At 41.2% G+C, this 25,572-nt stretch overlaps 1 protein-coding gene across 8 annotated transcripts in view; it reads right to left on the minus strand.

The window, feature by feature from the left end:
• EPAS1 (endothelial PAS domain protein 1) overlaps positions 1-25,572 on the minus strand; it is a 78,013-nt gene that overhangs the window by 23,245 nt on the left and 29,196 nt on the right. For 4 of the 8 annotated variants that reach the window (XM_080342377.1, XM_080342375.1, XM_080342376.1 and 1 more), the window contains exons 2-7: positions 12,300-12,490; positions 2,190-2,341; positions 1,501-1,585; positions 1,108-1,170; positions 879-997; positions 570-772 (exon numbers count right to left, since the gene is read on the minus strand). In XM_080342377.1, the coding sequence (XP_080198503.1) occupies positions 570-772; positions 879-997; positions 1,108-1,170; positions 1,501-1,585; positions 2,190-2,341; positions 12,300-12,490 (813 nt within the window). The remainder of the gene's footprint in view (positions 1-569; positions 773-878; positions 998-1,107; positions 1,171-1,500; positions 1,586-2,189; positions 2,342-12,299; positions 12,491-25,572) is intronic. The other 4 variants (XM_080342379.1, XM_080342381.1, XM_080342378.1 and 1 more) reach the window with 1 other exon arrangement.

The following is a 25,572-nucleotide window of genomic DNA, read 5'->3' on the forward strand; positions in this document are numbered from 1 at the left end:
CCCAAGATTTTCCCTTCCCCTTCATTTTGCCACTAAAAGAAGCAGACAGATAACCAGCAAAGGTTGTTTGCTTTTCATTGAGCAAGAGGCTAAAACCCCATTTCAGAGCTGCAGATGCTCTGGATGCCTTAGCAATTCTTAATCTAGAGCATAAAGTACTTTCCAGCTAACCAATAACAGCATCCTGGGCCAAACCAACCATAAACCAGTCCTTGACTAAGGTCCATAAGGCATGTTGTTTGAGACATTCTATAAAAAAGGAGAACAGAAATGCCGTGTACTCTTCAGTTTGTTAAAACACAAGAAGCTAATGCTTATGGCTCTAAGTTGCCTCATCTTCTGCCTGTGAACTTGAATTCCTCACTCAGGAGGAAACATAACAGGACTAGCATTTTGCCCAGACTGAGATTTGAGATGGACTAAGTAAGCCTTTGAATAGTTGTCTTAGTAATAGCCTGTACTTCTCGTCCTTGCTTACCAGGTCCACAAAAGCAGACATTTGGAAGGACTACTTGTTTTGTTCAAGAAGATAGGAACACCCATGGAAAGGAATAATCAGTGGAGCTTACCTGTCATCACAGTAGGTAAATTTCATGTCCATGCTATGGCGACTCAGGAAGGTCTTGCTGTCCAGGGGGATATCGATGTTTGAAGGATGCTGAATAGGCTCACACATTATTATAAGGCAGGTGAGAAGAGGCTCTTTATATCCACACAGAGTGTGAGGAGGGCAAGTGTTATACACTTTAACTTGTCCAGTGCAGTGCAAAACCTGAAATAATGATTTCTGAATGAGAAACAAACTTAGAATGTACTTTCTTTACATATCAAAATGTCTTTTTATATCAAAACCACTTATTATGGCTAAAATAAGGTACCTTCCATGTGGCAGACTTGAGGTTAACAGTTCTGCCTCTGTTGGTAACGGTGCATTTCATCCTCATGAAGAAGTCACGCTCAGTTGACATCTCTTTGCTCTTCTTTCCAAAGCCTGGACCTGTATAGGGAAAATGGCAAACGAGTTTTCTCAGATTTGCTTCTTGATTTTTCTGTTTATAAGCATGAAGGATTCAATGGAAATAACAGACTAATTCTCAGATAGTTTACCTGCAGAGACCATCAAAGATGCATGGACCGCTGAAGAGCAGTTTGTAGAGCTCAGACCTAAAACTTTAAGTGGAACTTAAATGGACTTTGTGCATTTAAACGTATGTTTTAGCTTGCAGCACATAAATCTTTGCAAAGTGTGACAAGTGAAAACATTATGCTTGTCTTCACTTGATGAAAGGAAAACACTAAACAAACAGTTCTCAGTGCTATCATACATAAGCAATATTTGGCAAAACAAAACAAATCTGCAAATTACTGAATAACAGTTAATGATTACTCTAGGAATGAAAATTCCCTTTACCACGGACTAACAGATCTCTACTACCAGCCAATGACTTCATTAGGTTATTTAAAAAGCAAACAGTGGTTCTTTGCTAGTTTCATTATTACCATTTTTCAGACTCAGATTCTCTCGAATTTCTTCGTGGTCACATGGATGAGTGAAGTCAAAAATGCTGTGTCCAGTTAATTCCACCTGTGCAGAAGAACTACATTTAGCCAAACAAAAACAACTAATAGTTTTTATCGGGTTTTAAATACCACCTATTCAGATGAAACTGGTCACTAGAACTAAGTGCATTGACAGGATGCTCACAGGCACAAATCTTGTGACCCTCCCTTTGTTTATCCTATGCATAACTTCTCATCTTCTCCCCAGAATAATTCCCTATCTTTGGATTTGCACAATGCTGTTAACAGTCAACACCAGTGGTTATTTTCAACACAGAAGGAGAAAACCACCAACCCAAAAAGCAGAAAAGGGTGGGGGACCTAAAAGAGCAGCTCTATCACCTCTGTCACATAGTCCAAGGCATAAAGTGAATAAACACCCATTCTCCTCTCCATGGTAATAGCTAGGAAGGCAAGTTTGCAGTCACCAAAGACACTACAATTTTGATAGAAAGGGAGAGGGAAAACCCACCACTGTTGTCTGGTGTTAGGGTACCTGCCTGAGAAATAAGACATTTTATTTCCAGTCTTTTTTGCAGTGACACGCAGCTGTTTTTCTGTATTTAGGCAGAGGAGTTGTTTCTAGGAATTGTATTACAAAGACAGGAAAGTGTTAAGGAACAAGTTACCTGGGTAAGACCCATGTATTTGTTGACATTCTCTGACAAAAAGATCATGTCTCCATCCTGTGTCACCACGGCAATAAATCCCTCCAAAGCTTTCAGGTACAAGTTGTCCATCTGTTGGTCTGCCTCTAGTTCATTCTCATTGTCAGCACATACTGAGAAAACAAAAAGAAAAAAAGCATCTGAAGTCTTCAGCACCCCAGTCAGCCTTTTTCAATGCAAGCATAACACCTCTATAATCAGACACTGAAGACCATCTTCTTCGTGTGCGTTCTATTGGCCATGTGTAACTTTTATATTTCCTAACAGGCACGAATCTTATAGAAGTAAATTTGCGCATTCCTAACAAATGTCTAAAAAAAGATATTTTCATCAGGTCAAGTTTTCCAAGAAGTTTAAATACTTTTTCTATGAAGCATGCCTAAACAGACCTCTCCACTCAGTATGGAGAGGTCTGTTAATGCTACCTTTAGTAGAAAAAGTGGAAACAACACATCCTTGAATCCCTTTCAGGGGAATCTCTTTTTCCTCCCATTAACCTCAGTATTCCTGGCAAAAACACAGATCCATCCCATTGATATCCACTTTTTCACCTGCAGATGTCAAAACTCCCTACGTGCCACTCCACCAATCTCTGTCAAGCTTCATCACCCACCTACACTTCTGCCCTGCAAGCAGGAGAGCCTCAAGCCCCACTTCCATCCCTTACGTTTGCCTGTGCAGATTCATCAGCTCAGTGCATCTTGTCATTTTGGGAGAAGATGTGCCACTGTTACGCTGACATGCTAGAATATTTATTAAGACACTTATTTTTTTTGGTTACCTGTTTTCCTGTTGCCTTTTGGCTGTGTTGTAGAGGCAACTGATGGCACCGCAATGCCCATGTTGGATGTGCTCCACATCACTTACCTCCTGCAATGGGAGGCAGTAAGCGGGCTGGGAGGGAGGGAGACAGACACAGCTCCTCCTAATGCTGGTCACCCAAGTGTCCACTCAGCACTCCTGCCTTCCCTTCTACACTTTCAAGCATGTTTCAGCTTCATGAATAAGAAGCCTGCAGTACACAATTTGTAGATGACTAGTATCAAAAAATTTCTGTGTAGGAGCCAGCCCATTAATTTCCTGACATGTTTTATACTAAACTTCTGGGATTATTTTTGTACAAAACTATTTACAGATATCGTGTCTGCTCTGTGTACCTCAGACATGCTGTAGAGAGCTTATCTTTATAGTTTTGTCAGTGAGCCTGCACATTAGTGATCAGTCTTCGCAATTAGGTGTAGTGGTAAGGCTCTGAATTTAGGAGCAAAAAAGCAAACGAACAAGAACTCCCAACCTTATTGTCTTAGAAGAAAAAATAACCAACTCCAGCCATACACTGCTGAAGATACAATGGCAAGGGTAAGCCTCATCTAGATCAAACGTCCTCTGCAGCCCGAGGCAGCAGGATTATGTGAGGAGAGCTGCAGTGATGCTGCTCCCTATACCCCTCTCTGGTGGCACCAAGGGCTTCAGCCTGGGCCCACCTCTGATTCTGCCGGCCAGAGGCTCCAGCTGTAATTGCATCAGCCTTATTCGTAACAACAGTGGGATTCTTAGAAGAGTTTATTGGAGAAGTTGCTCTTTTATGTTGGTTTAATGTTGCGATTTCAGCATACAGTTTTTGTTCTCTTGTACACATACTGTTAGCACTTGAGGAAAGTATTTAATTTTTATTCTTTTCCTCCCTGAATCAGCACGTTCATCATTTTCCCTCATGTTTCTTGTAGAAATACTCATTCTGGAAGAAGTCTAGAAGCAAGAATTGGGTATTGTTTTATAAAACATTACTAGAAGTGGTTTGGTTTTGGTTATTTTTTTGGATAGGGACGAGGCTGAGCCAAACTAATGCAGTTTTTACTTTGAAGTATTAATGAGTTACGATTAAAGGAAGAGTTCGATCTATATACCTCCTACAACTGCAGCTGCTAGTGCCTGAGGATGGACAGTGAGCAGATGTAGAGAGATGAGCACTTGCAATGCAGAGTCCACCAAGCTGCTGTTTGGAATAGACGAGTGGTGACAAAAATGATGCTTCTACTGCTTCTGCATCCTCCTCCAGCTCCTCAACACCCATCCCTGGCAGCAGCCTACTACATGTCCTGCAAACAATGGTACAAATGGACTCTGCCACAGAGCCACTGGGAACACCTGGTTTATCATCCTTTGCTTCTCAGCACGGCCGTTTGGTATCAGGGAAGAGAAGATGCTGTCTGGGGGTGGCCGGCGCAGGCTGGGGATTTATCGTTTTGTGTCCCTGCACTGCAATTCTAAGTGCACATGCAGGGGCCAGTTCCTCCCCAGCACAAAGCAACCGACTTCAGGAAATTACATCAGGGCTAGCGTTTAAAATACAGAAAATACACAATAATATATTTGAATAGTATGCACTTTGACCATAATGACATTTAGGGAAGAAAAAAAAAAGGCAAGTGACCATCTGCTCCCAAGCTTGTTTCTGCTGTGTAAAGAATGTCAAGGGTCTTTTTTTACTTTTCCGGAAGCAAACAAATGGTTTATTCAGCAGGGATCATGGCTATAGCCCAAGACAATCAGCCAAGTGTGGGTTCAGAGAAAAAAATGACTTTTCAGCTCTAACCCCAGACCCTCCTTTCCATTTTTTTTTCCCAGCTCATTAAGTTTGCATTAACAAAACATGACTATTGAAAGGCAGGAAGGCTATTCAAAGCATTTGTATTCTTAAATGCCTCCAACAGTGAAAGACAAACACTTTACTTGTATTATCAGATGATTAAGTTTGCTTTTCCATGTATATAAATTATATTACTTATCCAAACACACAGAGAGTACATAGGATCACTCACACCAGGGCTGCAGGTCCAAACCCTTCATGTCCTAGCTGAGCACAGCACTTAAAGATATAGTCAGCTTCAAAGCACGTGGTTACAGGGTTTGTGGGATCAGGGTTCAACTTTTTTATTAAAATTACCTTTGTCCAGCTGCAGGCATCTGTGATGTGGACTGGGAGGGAGGCGGGAAGAGAGTTTGTGCTGCTGTGCGCCCCCGCTCATGTAACCCAAAAGCACGACCAAGGTGTTTTGCAGACACCCTCCAGCTTCCCTGATAACTCAAACAACCCCACCGTATCCCCTCCCTTCTCCCTTAGCAGCCTTGGCCGCTGCAGGCAAGGGGAGCTGGCAGACATGGGTTTCTGGGGCTGTTTAACAGAGGATGCTCACGTCTTAAAGACAGAGTGGTGAAACCATGGGCACCATCAGGCAGGTGACAAGTACCTCCAGGGGCCACTGAGCGGCTGCCACCATCTCTTCCTTGCCTGGGCATTCCCAGCAGCCTGTCCAGGGAAAACCAGGCACTGAGGGCTGCACCAGAGGTGCTTGCGTCTTCTGCTGTGTTCAGGTTCTTTGTGGTAGTTGCAAACATACAGTCTCAGAAGGTGTCATCTGTGCTAAACCCCTGAAGTGTATTACTACCTGAAGATACTCAGTCCCACAGCAATAAATATGCTGGACATCACTGCGGTGGCCCTAGTATGCCCCATATCAGGCAACTTAGTATAAATTATAGTAATATAAATAATAAATAACTGTCCCTCATATGGTTGCAGTTACAGCATTATAGTTTGATCCCTTTTCTCCTGTGAAAATCACTAGCTACTAATACACAGAGGATATATACACATCAGGGGACTGATACATCAGAAGCAATTCAGTTACTGCCACTAGCAGAAATCCGTTTTGCTTTAGAAAAAAATCTATTTTGCAGAAGAAAAACAAATAAAACCATTGCTACTGCAAGCTGCTCCCAGAAATCCCTATTGTCTTTCACTTTAGCAAAAGAAATTTCAGCTTCAGATGGAAAACTTTTGAGAAAGCCAGGCTCAAATGGAAGCAGGAGGTTGGCATCAGGAGGTGGGACCAGAACTTAGTTTCCAGTAGGTCTGAGGTCACTTTATCCAGGCAGTAGTACCCCATGTGGACTTGCCAGAATATTCCAGGTCTTAAGGAAAGGTAACCATGGACTCAGTCTACCCTGACTTTTAGGTAGAGGTTTGATCATCAGCACTGCTTTTCAATATAGCTGCTAACTAAATTTTGAAATAAGGAGGCATTTTTCCTGCATCTTTTCCACCTCTACTAACGGGAGTACCTCAGTTCAGGTACTATGATAGTACAGCAGGGAGACTGGACTGCAAATACGCCAGTTTAACTATAAATTAATAGCACATTCAGCAGAATGAATACTGTAATATTATTGTTCATATTATAGTTACATTTATGGATCCCAGCCAAGACTGTGGTCATGTAGCCCTGGGAAGCGTATAAAGGAGGGAGAATCCCTGCCTAGCTGAGATCGAGAGATTTTGAAACACAGAGAGCCACGGAAAAGTGCGGTTGCCTCCCTAGGGTGACTGTCAGAGCTACAGCAGAACCAGGAACACAGCAACCATGTCCCATGCCCCAGTTTGATGGGTCATCCACTGTTCATACTGGCCCAAGGCAGTTTCTTGGTCCGCATCAAATTTTGACCAAGTATTTTTCAATCCATGTCTCAGCCTTCATCAAGTTTTGATAAGCACTTTTTTTTTAATCAGCTCTATTTTGAAAAATTTGAAAACCACCAAAGTACAATTTATTCATCAAGAAGAAACTTTGAACTGTAATGGCAAATGCTTATTGCAGTGTTTATGATAACCTTTTATGCTAAAAATAGCTCTTGTAAACAAGCTTTGATTAATTCCCACTGTCAGGATGTGCACTGTTCCCAAGTTTAAGAACACTTTTTCCGTAGATGCTTGCTCATTTCCTTCAGTCCAACCTCTTGGAACAAGTCTGAAGTCTCAAAAAGTCAGGCTCTCCTTACAAGAAATAATTGCTCAGGTACAAACAACCTCCTAGCAAGCAGCCTCTACTCCTCCCAACATCTTTGATCTGACTCTAAGGGGCCTTTCTGGTCAGTTCAGAGGTAGAGAATGACAAAAAAGTTTTTTACTGGAGGTCACATTGTCACCTCCACAGAATTTTCATGGCTTTGTCTCTAATCCCAGATCCTACAAGTACCAGAAAATTCCTTGGATATTGTCCATAACAGAAACCAGGCTACAGCTGCCACTCCTGAGGAGTGTTGTAAAAACTGCCTGATACCCGTAGGCACAAGTTAGGGAAGATCTAACAGCAGCTCCATCCTGCACAAGAGAGAGCAGCTTTGAGACAGACGTCTCTTCCTGGTTTCTTGTTTGGCATCAAAGGAAAGAGACTGATTCATTTTTTTTATTTTTTTTTTTCTTTCTTGACAGGGCAGTACATCCTGTTCAAGGGGATATTTTCAATGTGTTCAATAAAAGCTTTCAATTTAGATACATCAAGAAAAAGCTACTCTTAAGCTTGAAGCTTCCTGAAGGGCTCTTATCTCCAAGTGCACAAGCAACTTCGATAAAGAAAACACTTTTTGTTAGTGTTATTTTGATTGCAGAGTTTGTATCTAGCCAAATCATACAGATGCTGCTCCCAGGAAGCTGCTTCAAGTCCTGCAGTCATCGGTGTTGAATAGTGGGACATGGGACCCCATCAGACCAGGCTCCCTGAGCCTTTTGGGAACTTCTGGTGCACCTTCCCAGAAAAGAGACATCCTTTCAAGCATTTGAAGCACTCAGCACCCAGCTCCACTCCCATTCCTAGCAGCATGGTTGGCTCAAAACTGTTTTTCCAATTTAATAAAAGCAAACCAAGTAGACATGCTATTTTTAAAGCACTGTTTTATGCCACAATGGTCTGAGATGACATGCAGCGTGTCCAGACATTCAAAAACAATGCCCACATCACTTCTCCCTACGGTTTGTCCTCTCCCTTAAAAGCCCAGAGAAAAAGCTATTTTTTCCCTTCTGCTCCCTGCTGGCTTTCCGGCTCTGTTGTCTCCCTCCCTTGAAACAACTTCACACTGGCTTCCTTGTGGCCTCCCTTCTCCCAAACAACTTCCCGTCTGCTTCCCTGTTCCCTCCCCATTTCTCCTGCTGTCTGCCTGCCCAGGAGCAACTCCCATCCAGTTTCCTTTGCTGGGTCTCCACACAGAAAAGACACCAGGTTGGCCACACAATTGGGATGGGATTAAAGCAAGCTGATGAAATTGTGTTTGCCTGATCAGCCTGACTAAAAAGCCTGTAGTCGTGGCACACAGAACTCTCTGGTACCAAAGACTTCTCGTTCCTGTAATGTCTTTGGCACCAGCGTGGTCCAAATAAACGCTTAAAATTATTGGCACCGCCTGCTAATGCCCAAACAGTCTTCCTAAAGTGGATTATTTTCCTCCTATTCACACAAAAAGAGACCAGCTAAGACAGCCTTAGCAACTATCACGATGTCAGGTGTTAACAAAGCCATTTTCTAGCAAAAAATAGTTATTTCTCTTTTACTATCTATAAACCTCTCACAAAGCATTAGACTGATTTACTAGCTATACAAGAGAATAGCAGGGGACAAGCACTGCTATCAGTTTTTCTGACCACACTAAAGGACATAAGATCCCAAATCCAAAAGCTCCACTACTGATAACCATTCGTTTATTTTCAGCAGCAACTTTATGTTATCAAAGCCTTTACTTGAAACTAACAAAGATCAGGTCTAAATTTATCCCAAACATTTGAATGTGACGATGGCAAAAATGTATTATGCCAACAGAATTAGGAGACATCTTGAAAAATATTTAAGATGATCATAATTAAATGATATTTCTACTTAGCATTCCAATTATACTGTGTACTGTTCTGTGCACAACATGGAAACAGTATTATAAAGCTATTGTTTCAGTTTGCTTCCTGTGATACTAATCTCAATCAGGCCGTCAGACGAACAGCCTGCATTTCTAAATGTTAAAGGCTTCCTCTCGAACATTCCCACACAGAATTGCCTACTGTGAAAATCAAAGGGAAACGTGTTACTAAGTAAAGCAGCAACTTTTATAAAGCAAAACCTGGTATTTTTTACCCTTTTGAACTCTGAGATATACAACCAGCTATTTTCTATTACGATCAGACACAAGGGCCAAGCTCGGGTCCTGCAACGCCTGCAGGAGACATGCACCCTGCAATCCAGGAGCTGGGATTTTCAGAGGCACGTAGTGGGAGAGCTCTCAATGTGGTCTCCGATTCATGGGCTCTGCCATTCACCTGCTGGAAGAATGTGGGCATAGATTTCCCTAGGTCTTGGCTTCCAGACAGATAAATAATCATTATGCAGACACAGCTAGTGAAACAGCCCAAGTTACACAAGTGAAAAGCCCTATTCCAAGAGACAGGGAATAATAGGAAGGGGCATGGGACACTCAATGCCAGCGGACTGAGGCTGGCACGTTGCCTACAGGCATTTCTGAAATCCCACCTGGAGCATCAGCTTGCAGAAAGACAAGGATGCAGTCCTGGGAAGGGCCTGGTGCTCTCTGCTCCAGGGAAAACTGCTGCGGAACGACAAGATGTGTCCACGTTTGAGAATTGTGCCCACAAACAGTAACATAAAGTAAAATCTAGTGTACTGGTAGGTATTGATAGAATAAATAATAAATAAGAAAAGTGCTAATCAAGCAGTAGTTTTTTCCTCTAGTATCTTTTGAAGCCGCACTGCAAACTTATTTTAGTGATGTTGTGTGTATATATATAAATGCAGTAAATGTTATTTTAATGTCCTAATTAGCGACAGAAAAAATACTCTCACTTAACTCCCGTTTACACTGAGCATCTAGTCCAAATAATCAAAACTATTTCCAAGAAGATAACACAAAGCAAAGAGGGGGTCTGTGAGCTGGGGCAAGCATTTGCTTTTCATGCACAGTGCAGTCCTTCACTTCCCCATTTCCCAGCTCACCTGTCAGAGATGACACAGTAACCCTGTGCTCCCTGTCAGTCGAATTGGGCTCCTCAAATGCAATACTGAATTGATGGCCAAATTCCAGCCTGCTAAACATGCATGTGAAATGGGGACAGCTTTGCTTGGGGCTCAGAAAGGGTGCAGAGCAAAAGCAAGAATGGGGGGTGGACACGCACCACAAACCCAGTTTCCATTTTGCTTCACATTCTCATAAAAATGTGATGGGCAGCAAACCTCTTCATCTGTGATCCTAAAGCTGTATTGAAAACCTAGTGCTTTGAATTAAATCGGGCAGTGTTCCAGCGTGTCCTTATAAAGACTGACATTATTGAGAAGCCCACAAGATATAAAATCTAATTTAAATGTTATCTATAATCAGAATAATATAAATCACAGATGAGGTTTTCTGGCTTGAGTTCTTTCATTTCAGCTCTTTCTCACTATCAGAAAATAATACCCAACTCTTCCAGAAAATCAGTCCCTTTAAAGTACCTTAAGTTCAGTTCCTCAGAATAGAAGCATTGAAGATTTTGAAACCCTTCTCTACATCTCCCATAACTAAAGGATGAAGCCATGGACAAAAGTGCATTTGATCAACAACAGAAATTTTGATGAGAGGACTTACTCCAAGTTAATATGGAGACTGGGGAAGTGCATCAGATTTAAGGTTATGCAAATAACTAACACAGAGAAAGCCCAAAATATGAAATCACAGCCTGTTGCTACTGTAACATTTCATTTCCAGATTCCTTTCTAACCACTGAGTACTGGTGGTACTTCAGGAAAATGTACATCAGTTACATGAATCACATTGTTTTTCAAACATCATCACAGGAAAATCATACATGTATATATGAATATTATATACATATATTGAGTTGTCATCACTATCAAATGATATGAGCCTAAGCCTTAACACTACAGAAGCACTAAAACAAATGTTTTATCTGTAGATTTTTTCCTCATCAAGAAATGTACATGCATTTGAAAAGTTCACTTTAATCTTAGCAGTTCCCAGGTAAGCAAACATACTTTTCTAATGATGACAGGATAAAACTCTCTCATGTCAAAGTTTCACACACACAGACGTTTTTCATATTCTCTTATGGCCCTTCTGAAGTTTGCTTTTCCTGCACTGTGGTAGTCTCTAGTTCATCCCATATAAATACTTGAAAAGCTGAAGCTGTGTTTTTAGGAGAAAGTTACTAACAAATTGGCTTGGTGTATGGCATATTTAAGAACACTCAGCTATTTATGCATCTTCTTCAAGTATTAATTACATTATGAAATTAGAGAGGATTTCCAAAGACTGTTCAGCAAATAAACTTTTCACAGGAGCAAATGCTAAATGACATTCTATAAGCTAAGATGAAAAGAATACCCACATTATATACAATGGTCTTAGCAGAAGCCAGAAAAGCTACTAAAATTACAAAGCACACAGAAACAGAATTGAATTTGTTGTATCTTTCAGACTAACCAACAACAAACCAGGAGCATACTCATCCACAAAATTAGATACTTCCTAATAACATTTATTAAAGTAATTGTTATGGTATGACTCAACATTTCTAAAGAGAGGAAGCGCAATCATGACCTTATTGTGAGTTTTGCCATTAAAGAAGGAAAGATGAAATTTTGGGTTTACCTTTCGCAAACAATGCAGGCATTGTTTTGTGAATGTATTCTTGTCACTTATTGGTCACTGTGTGAAAGTTCCCCCAGAAATATCAGTTGTTTTTATTGATCTTACAGGCTACTCAAACCACAGATTTCCATCAAAGCGCTTATTCAAATATCAGTGGAAATAAGAATATGTGAATTTTAACCATTTTCACAGGCCATGAAAATGATGCTGCTTCACATTCCCTACTAGTCCAACATGAGCAAGATTCTGATTACATAGAATCCACTCACATCATGTATGTAAAAGTTGTTTGCTTTAGCTGTCTTAATCTACCTCACCATAAACAATCTACCTACTACTCATTGTCAGCATATCGCACAATTAGTCCTCTCAAACAAAGTATTGGATCTTCAGAACTTCCTAGCTGCCTTTTGAAAGTGCTGGCACAAACATGCTTGCCATGCCAAATCAAAATTTACTTGTTTCAGCATGGAAGCTTAAGACACACATCTGAATTCTGATTAAACTCTTAAAAGCTTATAAACCACATTCAAGAGTTTTGAGAGGTTTTCTTTTAGAGGCAACTGACATCTTATTTTATCCAGATCTTACCTGAAGACAGAAGCTTGTGAGTACGCAGAAAACTGATTGCCAGGCGCATTATGGACGCCTTGTCCAGGTGGGAACTGATGTTGTGGGGCAGGGGCAGCTCATGTGCCAGTTCATAGAAGACTTCGGTCTCCTTGCTTCTTCTGCACCTTGCTGCATCTCTTGATTTCTCCTTCCTCCGTTCGGAGCTGCTCCTGATAGGTAAAGGAGAGAAAGGAAAAAGCATTTCTTCAAACGCAATTCATGACCTGAGAGAGGCATTTACAACAGTAAATCTTCTCAGTAATGAATTCCTTCTGTCAGCTGGTTTAAATCAATTGACTAGGTTTAATATCTATTTGTTCCTTTAAAAATGGGAATTAGGAGAGGACTGCCACAGCTGGAAAGGGCTCAGATTCTACACTTTTGGACCCCTCAAATCCTTGTTGAATGTCACAAGGTCAAGATCTGCCTTAAGTGATAGATTCAAAATGAAATAGCAAAACATTTTTCCTAGAATTCAGGAAATGTTAAAAATAAAAATTTTCATTTGTTCAATCTAAAAATACTCTGGGCTGAAGTGACAATCCATTTTACAGCTAAAACAATTACAGTGCGTGCGGCTGTGTCACAGATATTTCAGTGTTGTAGAGTTTCAATGGCTGTACTCTGCATTAAAATAAAAGTAATAAAAGGATATCAAACAGTGTTTGTATGCAACTGCCTCAGCTCTTAATCCAACAGTAGCCTGGAAAGCCACCTTTCCTTGACCATGAAGGATATAAAATGGGAAAGAAAATACTGTTGCTTGCAAGAAACCCTTCCTTTGTAGAAACTATTCTAATTAAATCACCATTTCTCCATTGTCTATGAAAACAGATTCCTTCTTGAGCAAAATAACATGACTGATAGAGCCAGCCTCCTTCAAACTCCACAGAGAACAGAGGAGCAGGAAATAACAAAGGGGAAGACATTTTATGAAGCAAGTATGCAAAATTAAACCACTGAGGGACATAAAGCTAAATTTAACATGTGAGAAGCACAAGGGATACATTTATAATAGATCTGGGGTAGGACAGTTTAAGAGGGAACTTCACGGAGTCTAAGCTGCTTTTATAAAGTACAATTCTTATTTCAAAACATGAAGAACCTGAATCCATTCAAAAACAACAGCTATTTCAACCCCATGTAGCTCTGCTGATACTACCAGTTTCCTTTCCTTGCACAAGCTGAGGTTTGCATCTTGGTCACACCAATACAGAATATATCTATTTTCAGGCAGGGTCCTGTACAAGTGTATCGATGCAAACAGCACAGCTTGAAGGAGCACAAAACAGGGTGTGGAGTAGATCAGCCCCACTGTTTTTGCTGTTGTGGCAGCACATTCATTTCCAGAATCACCAGCAGCAGCTTTCTATTCGCAGGGCTACCTAAAAATGCAGCAGCTTATAATGTGCTTTTTCCAATGTCAGTATAAAATAATGAGTCTATAAACTAAAAATGCATCAATAAAAAAAATATTCTATCAAAACAGGGTATTTCAATAAATATATTCTGTTATGTGAATATTATGAGGAAAATAAATATTAATTGCTTCACTTAATCCTAGAAAGTGTTCCAATAATGACTGCTCTCATGTAAAATTGCATTAAATAGAAAAAGAGTATTAATACATAGTAAAGTATTCTAAAGAAGATGACCATTTCTAGAAGAAGCAGACTGCCTGCAAAAGGCTCTAACATTGAAGCCACATGTAGTTTTGAAAATTAGAAAAGAGGAAAAACAGCCAGGGTGTTTGTTAAATGCTAAGAGTAAAGTTACAGTAAGGTGTTTGCTGGGGCCCAAGCAAGGCTGAGCATTCAACATCATCATCCAAAGCAGGAATGTGCTCACAGCCCTTCAGTAGATGCTTGTGTTGCAAAACACTGAAACTAGGCCTATGTGTAGGGATCAGACAGGTGCTCACCAGTGGGTGTATGCTAACAGGGCAAGGGGGCTCCCTCATTAATGCTCACAGTATCTTCTCAAGATCTGTGATCAGCCCCCCAGCAAACCTCTTTCACAATTATTTTGCCTGAGGTGAATATTTGCTAACGTGGCATCTGTTGCGGGAGACATGTACAGGAGGAGACCTACATACATTTCAGTGTATAACAGCAGGATCCAACTTTGATAATGACTTCAGGGGCATCGCTGCAGCAACACCCACCCACTCAACTTTGAATCTAAAGGATCAGATACTCACAAGGTGACACTAACTCTGTACTTTTCTCCTTGCCAAGTAAGAGTCACACCACATCCACGTAAAAAAAAGTCTCTTTGTACAGTTGTCTGGGAAGGTACAACAGAAAATGCCCCGTGTCCTCTCAGGGCAGGTGCTGGGAATGGGAGAGCCATGTGAAATATTCACACCTATGCATCTTTCAGTAGTTTGTCTTGCTCTCTAAAGAAAAATGTGTCTACACTGTGCCTATAAACACGCTAGACTGGGAATATGTCTTCTCAGTTTCTAATTCTACCAATAAAATAAAAGAGCAGAAACAAAACCAAACAGAAGAAAAGCTACATGGCAATATTTGCAAGAATTTCCAGTTGCCACTTGGGAAATTTAACTCGAACCATAAATGTTTGAGCTATGCTCTAAATCTAGAGCCCACAATTTTCACATTAGAACCAACTCGGGCAAAATAAGATCCAATCCCTCCTCATTTATACACAAAACTTTGGGAACCAAGGCCAAAGCCATGTTGCAATTCATGCAGTAAAAATGGGTTGTATACGACAGAGTCTCTCATGACGCCACTCCAGCCACAAAGAAAAATATTTAGTTCTGCTAACCTCTGTAAATATAATTTTCAAGTGTGGCTAATGAGACAAGCTGGTTTTATTAACCATGGGTTGCTCAAGGTTTCTATAATAATAACTAATGCTATGACCAGCAAACGATTTTTTTCCTCTGTGCTGCAGATGCTTTTCTTCAACATTGATTCTGACTGCCATGCTCAGTCTTTTCTGCAGACAGACAGTTGTTCATTACACACCACATGACAAGTTTCTCACATCAGAAAACAAGGAGAGGAATCAGCCTGCCTCGTGGCTTTCAAAAGACTTTCTTGCTCACTCATTATCATTTTAAACAAACAAACAATTCACTCGTTAAGCATTTCCCCACCCTCTAACTTCCTGCACCTCAATTTTCCTCCCCATCTTTCCCCATCCAGCACATCCTTCACCCACATTGTTGGTGTAGCCAGTCCAGCACAAGCCCTCAGAGGCCCAAACACCCCCATGCCCCACACTACTTGCCCTATGCAGCTTCCCCATCTTCCCCAGCAGACAGATATCTGTGCTTGTTGCTGTCCCTCCCAGGGACACCCATGTCAAAGATCGTCATTCTGCGTCAAAGATGGTCATTCTGTGCTTACTTGTCCTGGTTGCAAAAGCCTCCATAAATTGCAGTCAACTGACAGAATCCTGCAAGAAGCAGTATTTGTATTTTCACAGTTTTAGTCTGCGGACGGCAGGCCATTACCTCTCTCAGCAGTTACCCCAATTTACGCGTGAGGTCAGCATTTTACCCGGGGCAAGGATGGACTACCCACAGCTAGAGAGTGAAAATGTGACTCAACCATGTTGTCACAGCAACCTGCCTGTTTGAAGGCCAGGAAGAAAGGCTGACACCAAATCCTCTTCACACATCATTAGGGCAATAGACAAAAGGCCTAGGCTCTAGCTAATTTATGAATCATAAACCACCCACTTATGTGGGGGGAAAAAAAAGAGCATAAGCATATGTGTGCCTCGCTGCTTGGAGGAAGTGCCTCAAGCAGAAGCAAAAACCTCACTCACCCAAACCCGTGTCAGATTTTTAAAAATGCAGAGGGGAGAGAGAGGAGAAAGGCGTCACAAACAAATCCACCATATGCCGGTTTAAGGCCCAGAGGTACGGGGGGAGAAGCCTCCCGGGGGCTCCCCAACACTTGTTCCTTAAGGAGTCCCAGGATCTGGCAGGATAAGACCCTGCTTGACCATGTACCTCCCTCATGTTGCAATTGTAGCATGACCACTCCCGACAGAACAACAAGGAAGGCACGGAGATGCTCAAATCTCCACTAGAAACAGGGTGGCTGAGCTGAGGAAGGGCCCTGGGAACTCCACGCAGGACTGGGCTGGGCAGGGGGTGGTGGGGAGGCTGGAGGAGAAGGAAAAGGTGGGTGCTGCTTCCCAGCAAGGACTCTCCCAGGGCTGCCAGATGACACCAGCTCCAGGGCTGTGGCGTTCACACGTACAAGCCGTAGGGAGCGGAAGAGCTAATGCGGTGCAGGCAGCTCCCTACCACAGAACACAAGTATGGCACTGTACCCCCAGGATGGCTGTTTACATGATTTCCCACTTCCTCCTGGCCATGTTTAGTTTGTGCTCTGAAAATAGAATTTACAGGCCAATGCATGTGAGCAAAGATGACAAACAACTGGCAAGTCTTTGCCCTCTCAGGTGAAGCTCCCAAATTTCCAGGAACTCTCCCTGCTTCTCCCAAGAACCCAAACAACAAAACCAGTCCAAGGGATACACTCACACATGGGAACAGAGCACACAATCCCACCTGCTGGAATCATCCAAAGGGGTGTAGGAATGCCCTGCATGGATCCTGGGAGCCAGATTCCGAACCCCTTGCTCATCTCTGACAACCCCTTGCAACATAGCTTCACTGAAATCGGCAGGAATGCCTGCAGACCAAGGTCTTGCAGACCAGGGGAGAAGATCGTAATCTGGCTTTCCAAAGCCTCTCTTACTGCATGACTAAACCTCCAGGCACAGCAATTTATTGGCAAAACCTGATGCCCCACATAGCTGATCTGGCTCAAACAACCTTGCAAAACTATCATGTCATCTTAGGGGTTGTCTCCCTGGTGCTCACTGCTGTGACAGCCCCAGACTTCAGCAGCTGCGTGAAATGCTAGGGCAGACAACCCAGGCCAGGGTCTGTGCTGCTGCTGCTGCCTTGCCCAGGCACTGTGACCCAGACACAGCGGGGATTAGCCCCTCCAACCCTGGGGCAAACACACCACCCCTGGCACAGGAGCTTATACACAGGTGTAAAGCATCACTCACTGCTCTGAAGTCACATTAGATACCCATGCAAGGCTTCTCAGCTCAGCAGAGAGGGACTGACCTGACATTTTGGTACTGTTTCCGCTGGCTGTGACCACACTTGCTGTCTGCAGTCCCAGTCCCACCAGTACTTCATCTCTGTCAGTAATCCCTGCTCACCACCTCTACCCATACATCTCCCTGGTCCTTCCCACATGCCATCACCCCCTCAAAGCCCTTGGTACCCACTCAGCCAACAACGGTGCCAGGTGGTCAGCTTCATCGATCCTCCCTTCAGTCAAGGACATCAGTGGCCTCCTTTAAGATGATGGAGGGGACTTGCCGAGATAGCAGTCTTCTGCTCAGTGTTTCACTGTTCTCAACAAGTCCATGTGGGTTGATACTTTGGTTGCGTTCACACAGACTTGCTTGTTTAAGACTAGGCAGCACAGTAACTGTACTGAATTACACTTCCACCTTGTAGGCTCCAGATCACAGGAGCTATTAGAGAAATAGTAATCCGCACCTTGCATAAAAATACCTTGTATGTAACCCAGTAGCCTTCAGTCATACATATATACTGTATGACACGTTTGTACAACACTCTGAAATACATAGTTCAGATTGACTTGCTTCAGCTTACTTTGTGATTTTGGTGACCCTTGGACTTTGCTTCAAACTGCCATGTATGCAAGCTAGTAAAACAACAAGTGTATTACTTTATATCCAATGGCTGGTTCTTAAATGTTTCTAGCTCCAGCACTTTAAAGGTCGAGAATCCACAGTTAATTAAGCCGTCACATGAAATTTCTGTAGTAAACGCTCACTTCAAATGGTTTAGAGTTAGAGCTTCAAATGCTAACTTGCAGAACAAGAAACATACATTCTAGGGATACAAAGAAAATATTTTACAATACAAATAAATGAAAAAACTGATCGCTTAGCATAAAAATATTTTCCAATTCAAACCAATAAAAGCTCAATACAGATATTTTAACAAGCAGCACTATCTTAGATAACAACAAAGATTTATTTCAATCTAGGAAATGCATTTTTTGCTGTGTGTTTATATTTTGCTTTACCTTCTGTTTGGCAAATCCCTAGATGATTTAAACCAATATAATATCTCAAAAGGAGTTTCGCTGACTGTGAGGCACTCCACAGCTACCTCGCAACCACACCGCTTGACAGTTTGCTTGCACAGAAATCAAGCAGCCAGTGGTCATGCTTACTTAGCCTTAAAATTCCTTCAAAAAGTATTCGAAACCATTCTACCTGACAAGCAGTTTATTCTGGATGGCATGCTGTGCTTTTGAAAGCCCCGTCCATTAAAGTAATAAAAGTGACCATCAGTAAATAAAAAGTGCTACAAACAGCAATTTACTCACTTCCCAGAACTCAGGCCAAACTATGAAAGCTGTGAATGAAACCCATGCACAGTGCCATACTGATCCCTCCTTATACCTCTTTCCAGTGAAAATAATTCTTTCTAAAGGCTGAGAAGAGACCAGATGCCTAGGTTCAGCACACCAGCAAGAATGATAGAAAGGGGAAGGATACAGTTATTTTTGGACTGATAGGAAAAAAATAGGGTTGAAAATACGTAGAGTGTTCATGGCTGTTAACTGCTAAAGCAGTGTTGCTGCACGTTGGGATACGGTACCCAGTACACGACAAAACAAATACAAATGATGCCAAAACATGGAATTTGTTAATAGAGGAAATGAGAGTTCGAAGGTAACAAGAAAAGCTACTAACAGAAAGGGCTATTACAAAAATAAGGAAATGAAATACCTTCCACCCTTCCTTTCAAGCTGCCCTAACTTACAGTAAGTCACCACCAACTCCTTGGTTTGACTGGGGAATTTCTTGTGCTTCTGTACATACTCACTAAATAAAAAAAATCTCTGCTAGTTCAGTAAAGCTTGGCACCTACTGCCATATCAATATGTGATGCAATTTTTTCCTCCAAGTCTAAAACCAAAGGCTAGAGGAGTGTCTCAGGGACAGACAAGCAAGAGTTCGTGTAAAGGGCAATGAACTCATTTCCATTCTCATTAGGCCTTTTCAAGGATGCTTGGCATAAAGATAAGGGACTTGGCTAGCAGGATTAGAGTATCAAGAGATGAGGCCTAAGTGAATACCAAAACTTTGGTGTCTTTGAGCATATTTATGATTCATTAAATCCATGTCACCCTAGGACCACCACAGCTGACAGTAACACAGCCAGGAATGTTTTCTTCAATGGAGAACACATCGGCCCTTTAAACAGGATAAATTCCATACAAACTTTAAAACCACATGCAAGACCGTAACTTCTCCAATATGTGAAGTTCTGATGGTACCCTTAGTCTTAATAATTCACCTGTGCTGGATCTGTATTTTATTTATTTTCATGAACGTTCCTAGCATTTATTTCTGAAAAAAATAATGGTGCTGAAACAAAAATAATTGCACCTATACAGTTTTAAAACTAGCATCTGTTTGGTTTTTTTTTTTTTATACCACTAGCTGCAGTTAATGCAGCTACTAAAATAAAAAAGACTTTCCACCTGCAATTTAAAGTATCATTGTAAATATTGAAGTTGTCACAGCAACTAAATAGTACTTTGGGAGTCCAATGTTGAAGACCTTACTGAGGCTGCAGAAGCATTTCTATTTTTCTAAACCATTTAGGTTCACAATATGTCACTAGAGTCTGATAAATGTAATCACAGTAAGCAAAACAATGTCTGCAGGATTTATGTTCTACCATTTTTTTTCTAGTTTTATGAGTACCTTGAACCAGAAAGATAAGTATTAGGATTTCAGCAGCCATTAATCTGGTCTCGGATTATTTTACGATGCTGTTGAGAACAGCCCATCCTGCAGTCGCCACGCCAACAGAAGCCTGGTACCTCAGAGGACAGCAAGCCCCAGTGTTGGTCATAGAAAGGGTCAGGACAGCTCTGGATCACGCCTGTACAGCTGTTGCAGCACACGCTTAAAACAGGTCAGTGAAACACCTCAAATAATAAGGAAATCTGGAGAGAAACAAGCAGCCCTGCACACGGTCAAATCTCAATCAGAGGAGCACAAAGACATCTAAAGTCTTCCCTCCCCAGACTGGCTTTGCACTGCTCTGCTCCATTAAGATACAGGATCACGGATTCCTTCCCCATGACAATCTGCTCTTTGATACCAGCCAAGATACGGCAAGCTTCAGCGATAACCCACAGACTAAAAAAGCCTGTCACCAAACCCACTGAACAATACTACAGAAAGGACTGTTTCAACCTTGGCCAAAATCGAGCTTGTTTTCAAACCAGCAAATTTTTGAGGAGTGATAAAGGTACCATTCTGCTTTTCTCCATAGTTTCTACTTACTTACTTACAAGAGTCCCTGCAGCACAGCTAGAGCTGGAACCACACCGGAGCAGTGGGGATAAGGTTATGACAATGCACAACCTGAGATCTCTATCAGTGATTTGTGTTTGAGAGATTACAGATCCTTATCTTGTGGCATTACTTGTAATCAGTCAATTTTGACAGCTAATCTAGAGGTCCATACATATTGTTGCTTAGAAGCTCAGCAGGTATTGCTAAGATCTGTTTTCAGATAACCCAACTATTTACCCACTCTAAAAAACACATACCAAAGGATGTGCTTTATCTGTTCACCAGCGGGCTAAAGCTAAAGGTGAACGAAGTGCAATTCACAGGCCAGGGGGAAACAGGGCAGGCAGAAGTTAAAGTCAAAATCGGCCTCATTTTTCAGATGGGGCATTGACCACATCCCAGCCCATACCAAACCACAACCAGCATTATTTATCAAGATGGCACAACTGCTGCTAGATGAGGACAATTTTTCAATTAAACTTTATTTCAAGCCCAAGGGACAAACATCACCATCACCTGATTCTGCTATCAGTGTTACGCATACCTATGCTTCAGCCCCAAACCTGCTCAACCGTAAAATGGCTGAGAGAGTCATGCTGAAAATTGTTGACAAATCCCAAGTTTTATGATCTTATGTTGTTTTGCATCCTGGGCAATAACCACTGACATCTGTGGGTGAAATCCCTGGTGCTTCAGCAGGCTCAGACCAATATCCCAAGACATTTATCTCGTTGCACTGACACATTTGCTGACAAGTTCACACAAGGGGCCTTTGTGGGCAGGAACAATGAGAGAGGCGCGTACAGCACAGGAAAATGGGTGGTGACCACCAAGGGCTGGAAAAAAGACTCTTTCAAAGGAAGGTCTTTGAAAACATTAATTACACCCCACCCAGCTATTTTCACTACAATATTTCAGTACATAAAAACAACACAGAGAAAATAAACAGCCCACCCTTCAATATATTTCAAGTTTTCCAACCCGTGAAAAAAGATCAGCAAGTCGTAACGTCGCAGAAATCTTCACCAAACAGAACCCTAGAAGATTTCTGCAGACATCCACCAAAATCTCCCCCATCACCTTTCTCCCATCATGCATATTCAGGCTTTCTATGTAAGCAGACTCAATTAGACATCTTTATTTCCAGAGAAATTAAAATTTAAAACAGTATTGGCTGGTAAAAAAATGACAGTGAGCATTTATAGGGATCATAAAGTAAACATATTGCCAGAATTTTAAAGATTGCTATATAAATGAAAAGCCCTCCAGAATGCATTTCAGCTGTGCGTTGGTGTTTTCCTTTTCCTAATTCCACCAATTAAAACAGTAGCTAAAACTAATAAAATATTTAAAACCGCCGCAAGACAGAAAAGGAGCAATAAAGCCAATTCCTAATGAAAGAGGTCTCTGAAATCAGCAGAGGGTTGAAGACTGGAGGCCCAGCCCTCATACAGGCTTGTCTCCATCACAGTCAGCTGGTTACTGACAGAGCAAAGATCAAGCAGGTGAACCCTCCCAGCCTGGGGAACACAAAAAGAGATGGTTTGTCTCCTAGGGCTCTGGGATGCTCTGTAATGATGCCCCCAACAGCACCCTTCCTCTCCAAGTTCAGCATATAAAAGATTGCTGAGCATATAACAAAGGAAATTCAGCCACTTCATGGTGCCACACAGCAGCTCAAAATGAAAATGCTTTGTCTCCTTTAGAGAATGCTCAAAGTGACCATCAAAATTACTTTGCGCCATTGCCTGCTAATGAGCCTTTTCCTTCCAAAGTGTCAAATTTTCTAATAATAAAGTTAAGAAAACAGCTCTTGCAATAAAATCTATATGAAATAATGCTGACCCTTCTTTACTTTTTGGACCTTAATCATTTTAATATGCACTCGGTTATGATGGAAGTTGATGGTTTCTTCCTCTCTGTCTCTTGGCGACTTGAAGCCATTCACAATAAGAAGATGGATGACAAGAAAGACAGATTAAAACAGCCATTTCTTTGGCAAGCAGGGAATAATAATTCTTGAGAATAACAATACAGACGCTCTAAATTTTGATCATTCCATGTAACACAGTTTCCTCCACTTCCTGCAACAACGATCAAGTGCAGACCCTAGAGCCAGGCTACATTTTTTTGCCCTCTGGGATGTGAGTTTTGTCTGTACAAACACCCTGGGATGCAGCTTATTCTTAGATCCTGCTTTCTTTTCAGGGGGCTGCTCTTTTATACAGTAGCTCTTTAATTGTCTATCTCTCAATTAAGTCATCAGGTAAACTGGAATAGTGATAACTTTGCATGCTGTGATTTTTCTCTCTCATTAGTATTCAAGTCTGTCACTAGTTTAAGTTGATAAAAACCAAAGATTAGTAGCTTGAGCTAGGGTAAATGGTATTCTCTTACCACAGGCGAAAAGGATTGAAGCTAAGGGTCATGCTACTTGGGCTGCCTGCAGTCGCTTTAAGACAGTTAGGCAATACCTCTAAATTAACAGCTAACAATCAGAGCCTGGAGTGATGTAACCTGGGGGCAATCAGTGCCTTTCTCTGTCCACCCCACACACCCTGCAAAGCCCCGTGGAGCCTCTCGCTGCTGCGTGGCCTCTCGGCACCCACTGCAGAAGCCAGAGGGACGTCTGAACTCCAGTACTTGAGGAGAAACAACTGTGGCCTCTCCACACTAAACTGCAGTATTTCAAATATTTTAAAAATTAAGGCTTGGTTTTGTTGGGAAATGGCCGCTAGCTCTTCTGAGTAATTGCTCACTAAACACAAACTTTCAAAGGGAACCGATACAAGGGCAGTCTGTGTTGTAATACAAAGTGAATAACTGGATGCAGTCTTTCTCTTTTGGTGTTTCTTGCTCTATCGTTATAAAAGACTATGAAAAATGGGAAGCAGCAAAGCTAGGAAGCATTCAGTGTGTATAGAAAGGTACATTCACGTTGTCACATTTCTTCATATTTTTTGTTCTTTACTTCAGAACTCTGACTTATCGTATCAGTATTTTGCCATAATTCCTGCTGCAGCTTTTATTCTCATAAAAGTTAAGCAAACAAGGCATAAGGGGTCACAAGAGTTACACAAAACAGATGGTACTTCCCAAGGCAGGGGTGAAGGTGCTCTCATCCGTTTGGAGCCAAGAGTCTCAATAACTACCAACACCGCTTTGTAAACACACTTTAAGCCTCCTTACAGTGGTTCTTGCAATTTTTATTATTCTTCTCCTTTCCTAAGCTAAATAACTTAATCAACAGAACTGCGTGATTGTTCCAAAAATGACTGCTTTCTCAGGAAAAGCAGAAAGAAAAGGAAAAAAAAAAAAAAAAAAACAAAAAAGAAAAAAAAAAGAAAAAAAAAAAGAAAAGAAGCTACACTTACTGCCAAAACTGATGATTTTGTTATTAGAAATCACAAACGGGATGATACAGAGGCCAAAGATGAGGTACACTGAGAAACAATCATACCACAACCCTACCCCAAATGCTAGCACAGCAGAGGAATGAGACTCGCATAGAGAGAGCATCACGTACCCACATTGATACAAGCTGAACCCAAGAGGTAACTTTGCTTCTTGCACTAACCTATTCTTACAAATTGTGCTTGCATGCCAGTAGAGTTAGCTACATTTGTACAAAACGTGCTGCTATGGCCAAGAGTAGTTACAAAAAGATTTTTATCCCTTTATAGACAGAAAAAAAAAGTCTTGAGAAAAGTCCTTTCATACAGAATACAGAACATGAATAAATATTTAACTCTTTTACTGGAACAGCCATATGCTACTATAAAATACATTTAAGACTAAGAAACCTTTATAATGCAATGCGTATGGAAAACAACAGTAATAATTAAAGAGCAATGCACAGCACACCTAATGGAGTCAATCTAAATTGTACAAATATGATTTAACTTGGATTCAACAGAGTTTTTAATCAATAGTACACTTAAAAAATAATAAGCCTTAGAGGACTAAACTTCAAGTACATCCTATTTATTTTCTTTTCAAATTAAAAACAAAATCTTATTCATCATTGTACATAACAATCACCAATATCAACTTTCCTCCTCATTCTTATTATAATTTCCTCATACATGTAATGGACTTTCACCAATTTCTGTTTACCCTTGCACTAATCTTTCGAAGAAAGCTTGAAAACATTGGGGAAAAAATCTGCAAAGACTCTAAAAGAACAATAGTCTAAAAGAACAATAGTTACTAAGTTAAGAAACCCACAGGGGTGAACATTTCAACCACAGTTTCTCCACTTAGATAGGTCTAATATCTCAAATCACTGACTAAGAATCAAACAGGTCATTTTTCATCAATGATACTAAATGAAATTTTATCATCTACCAATAAACGTTTACCACAGCTGAGAAGAGGTTGTTTAGCTTTAACCAACAAAAGCTGGGAAAAAACCTTCTGAAAACATGAGTAAAACTGACCCACAGTGTGACAAGAAATAGAAAAGTCCACCGATCCACTGTATTTTCAATTAAGTTTCAAACTGGAGTGGAGGTAGGGTGTAGGTCCATGCCGCTGCATATGCAGAGATTTTATTTGCTATGAAATTATAGCATGTTTTATTAAAATCCTGAATGAAAGCATATTTCCCTGAAGCTCTGGCTTACTAACAGCTCTGAGAGAAGGATGAATGATGGCATCAAACCTCATCAGCCCAGAAAGGAAGAAGAATCCCAACAACTTGTCTAACCTGTAGATGAGAGGTTGCAAGATTCACTTGAATTAATGCAGTTTGAATCTGAGCATTTCTTTAAAATAACAGTCTGGTCAATTTAAGCAACTTTCAGGGATGGAGAACCAACCTACTGTA

This window comes from Nesoenas mayeri (assembly GCF_963082525.1).
Source record: "Nesoenas mayeri genome assembly, chromosome: 3".
Classification (NCBI taxonomy): Eukaryota; Metazoa; Chordata; class Aves; order Columbiformes; family Columbidae; genus Nesoenas; species Nesoenas mayeri.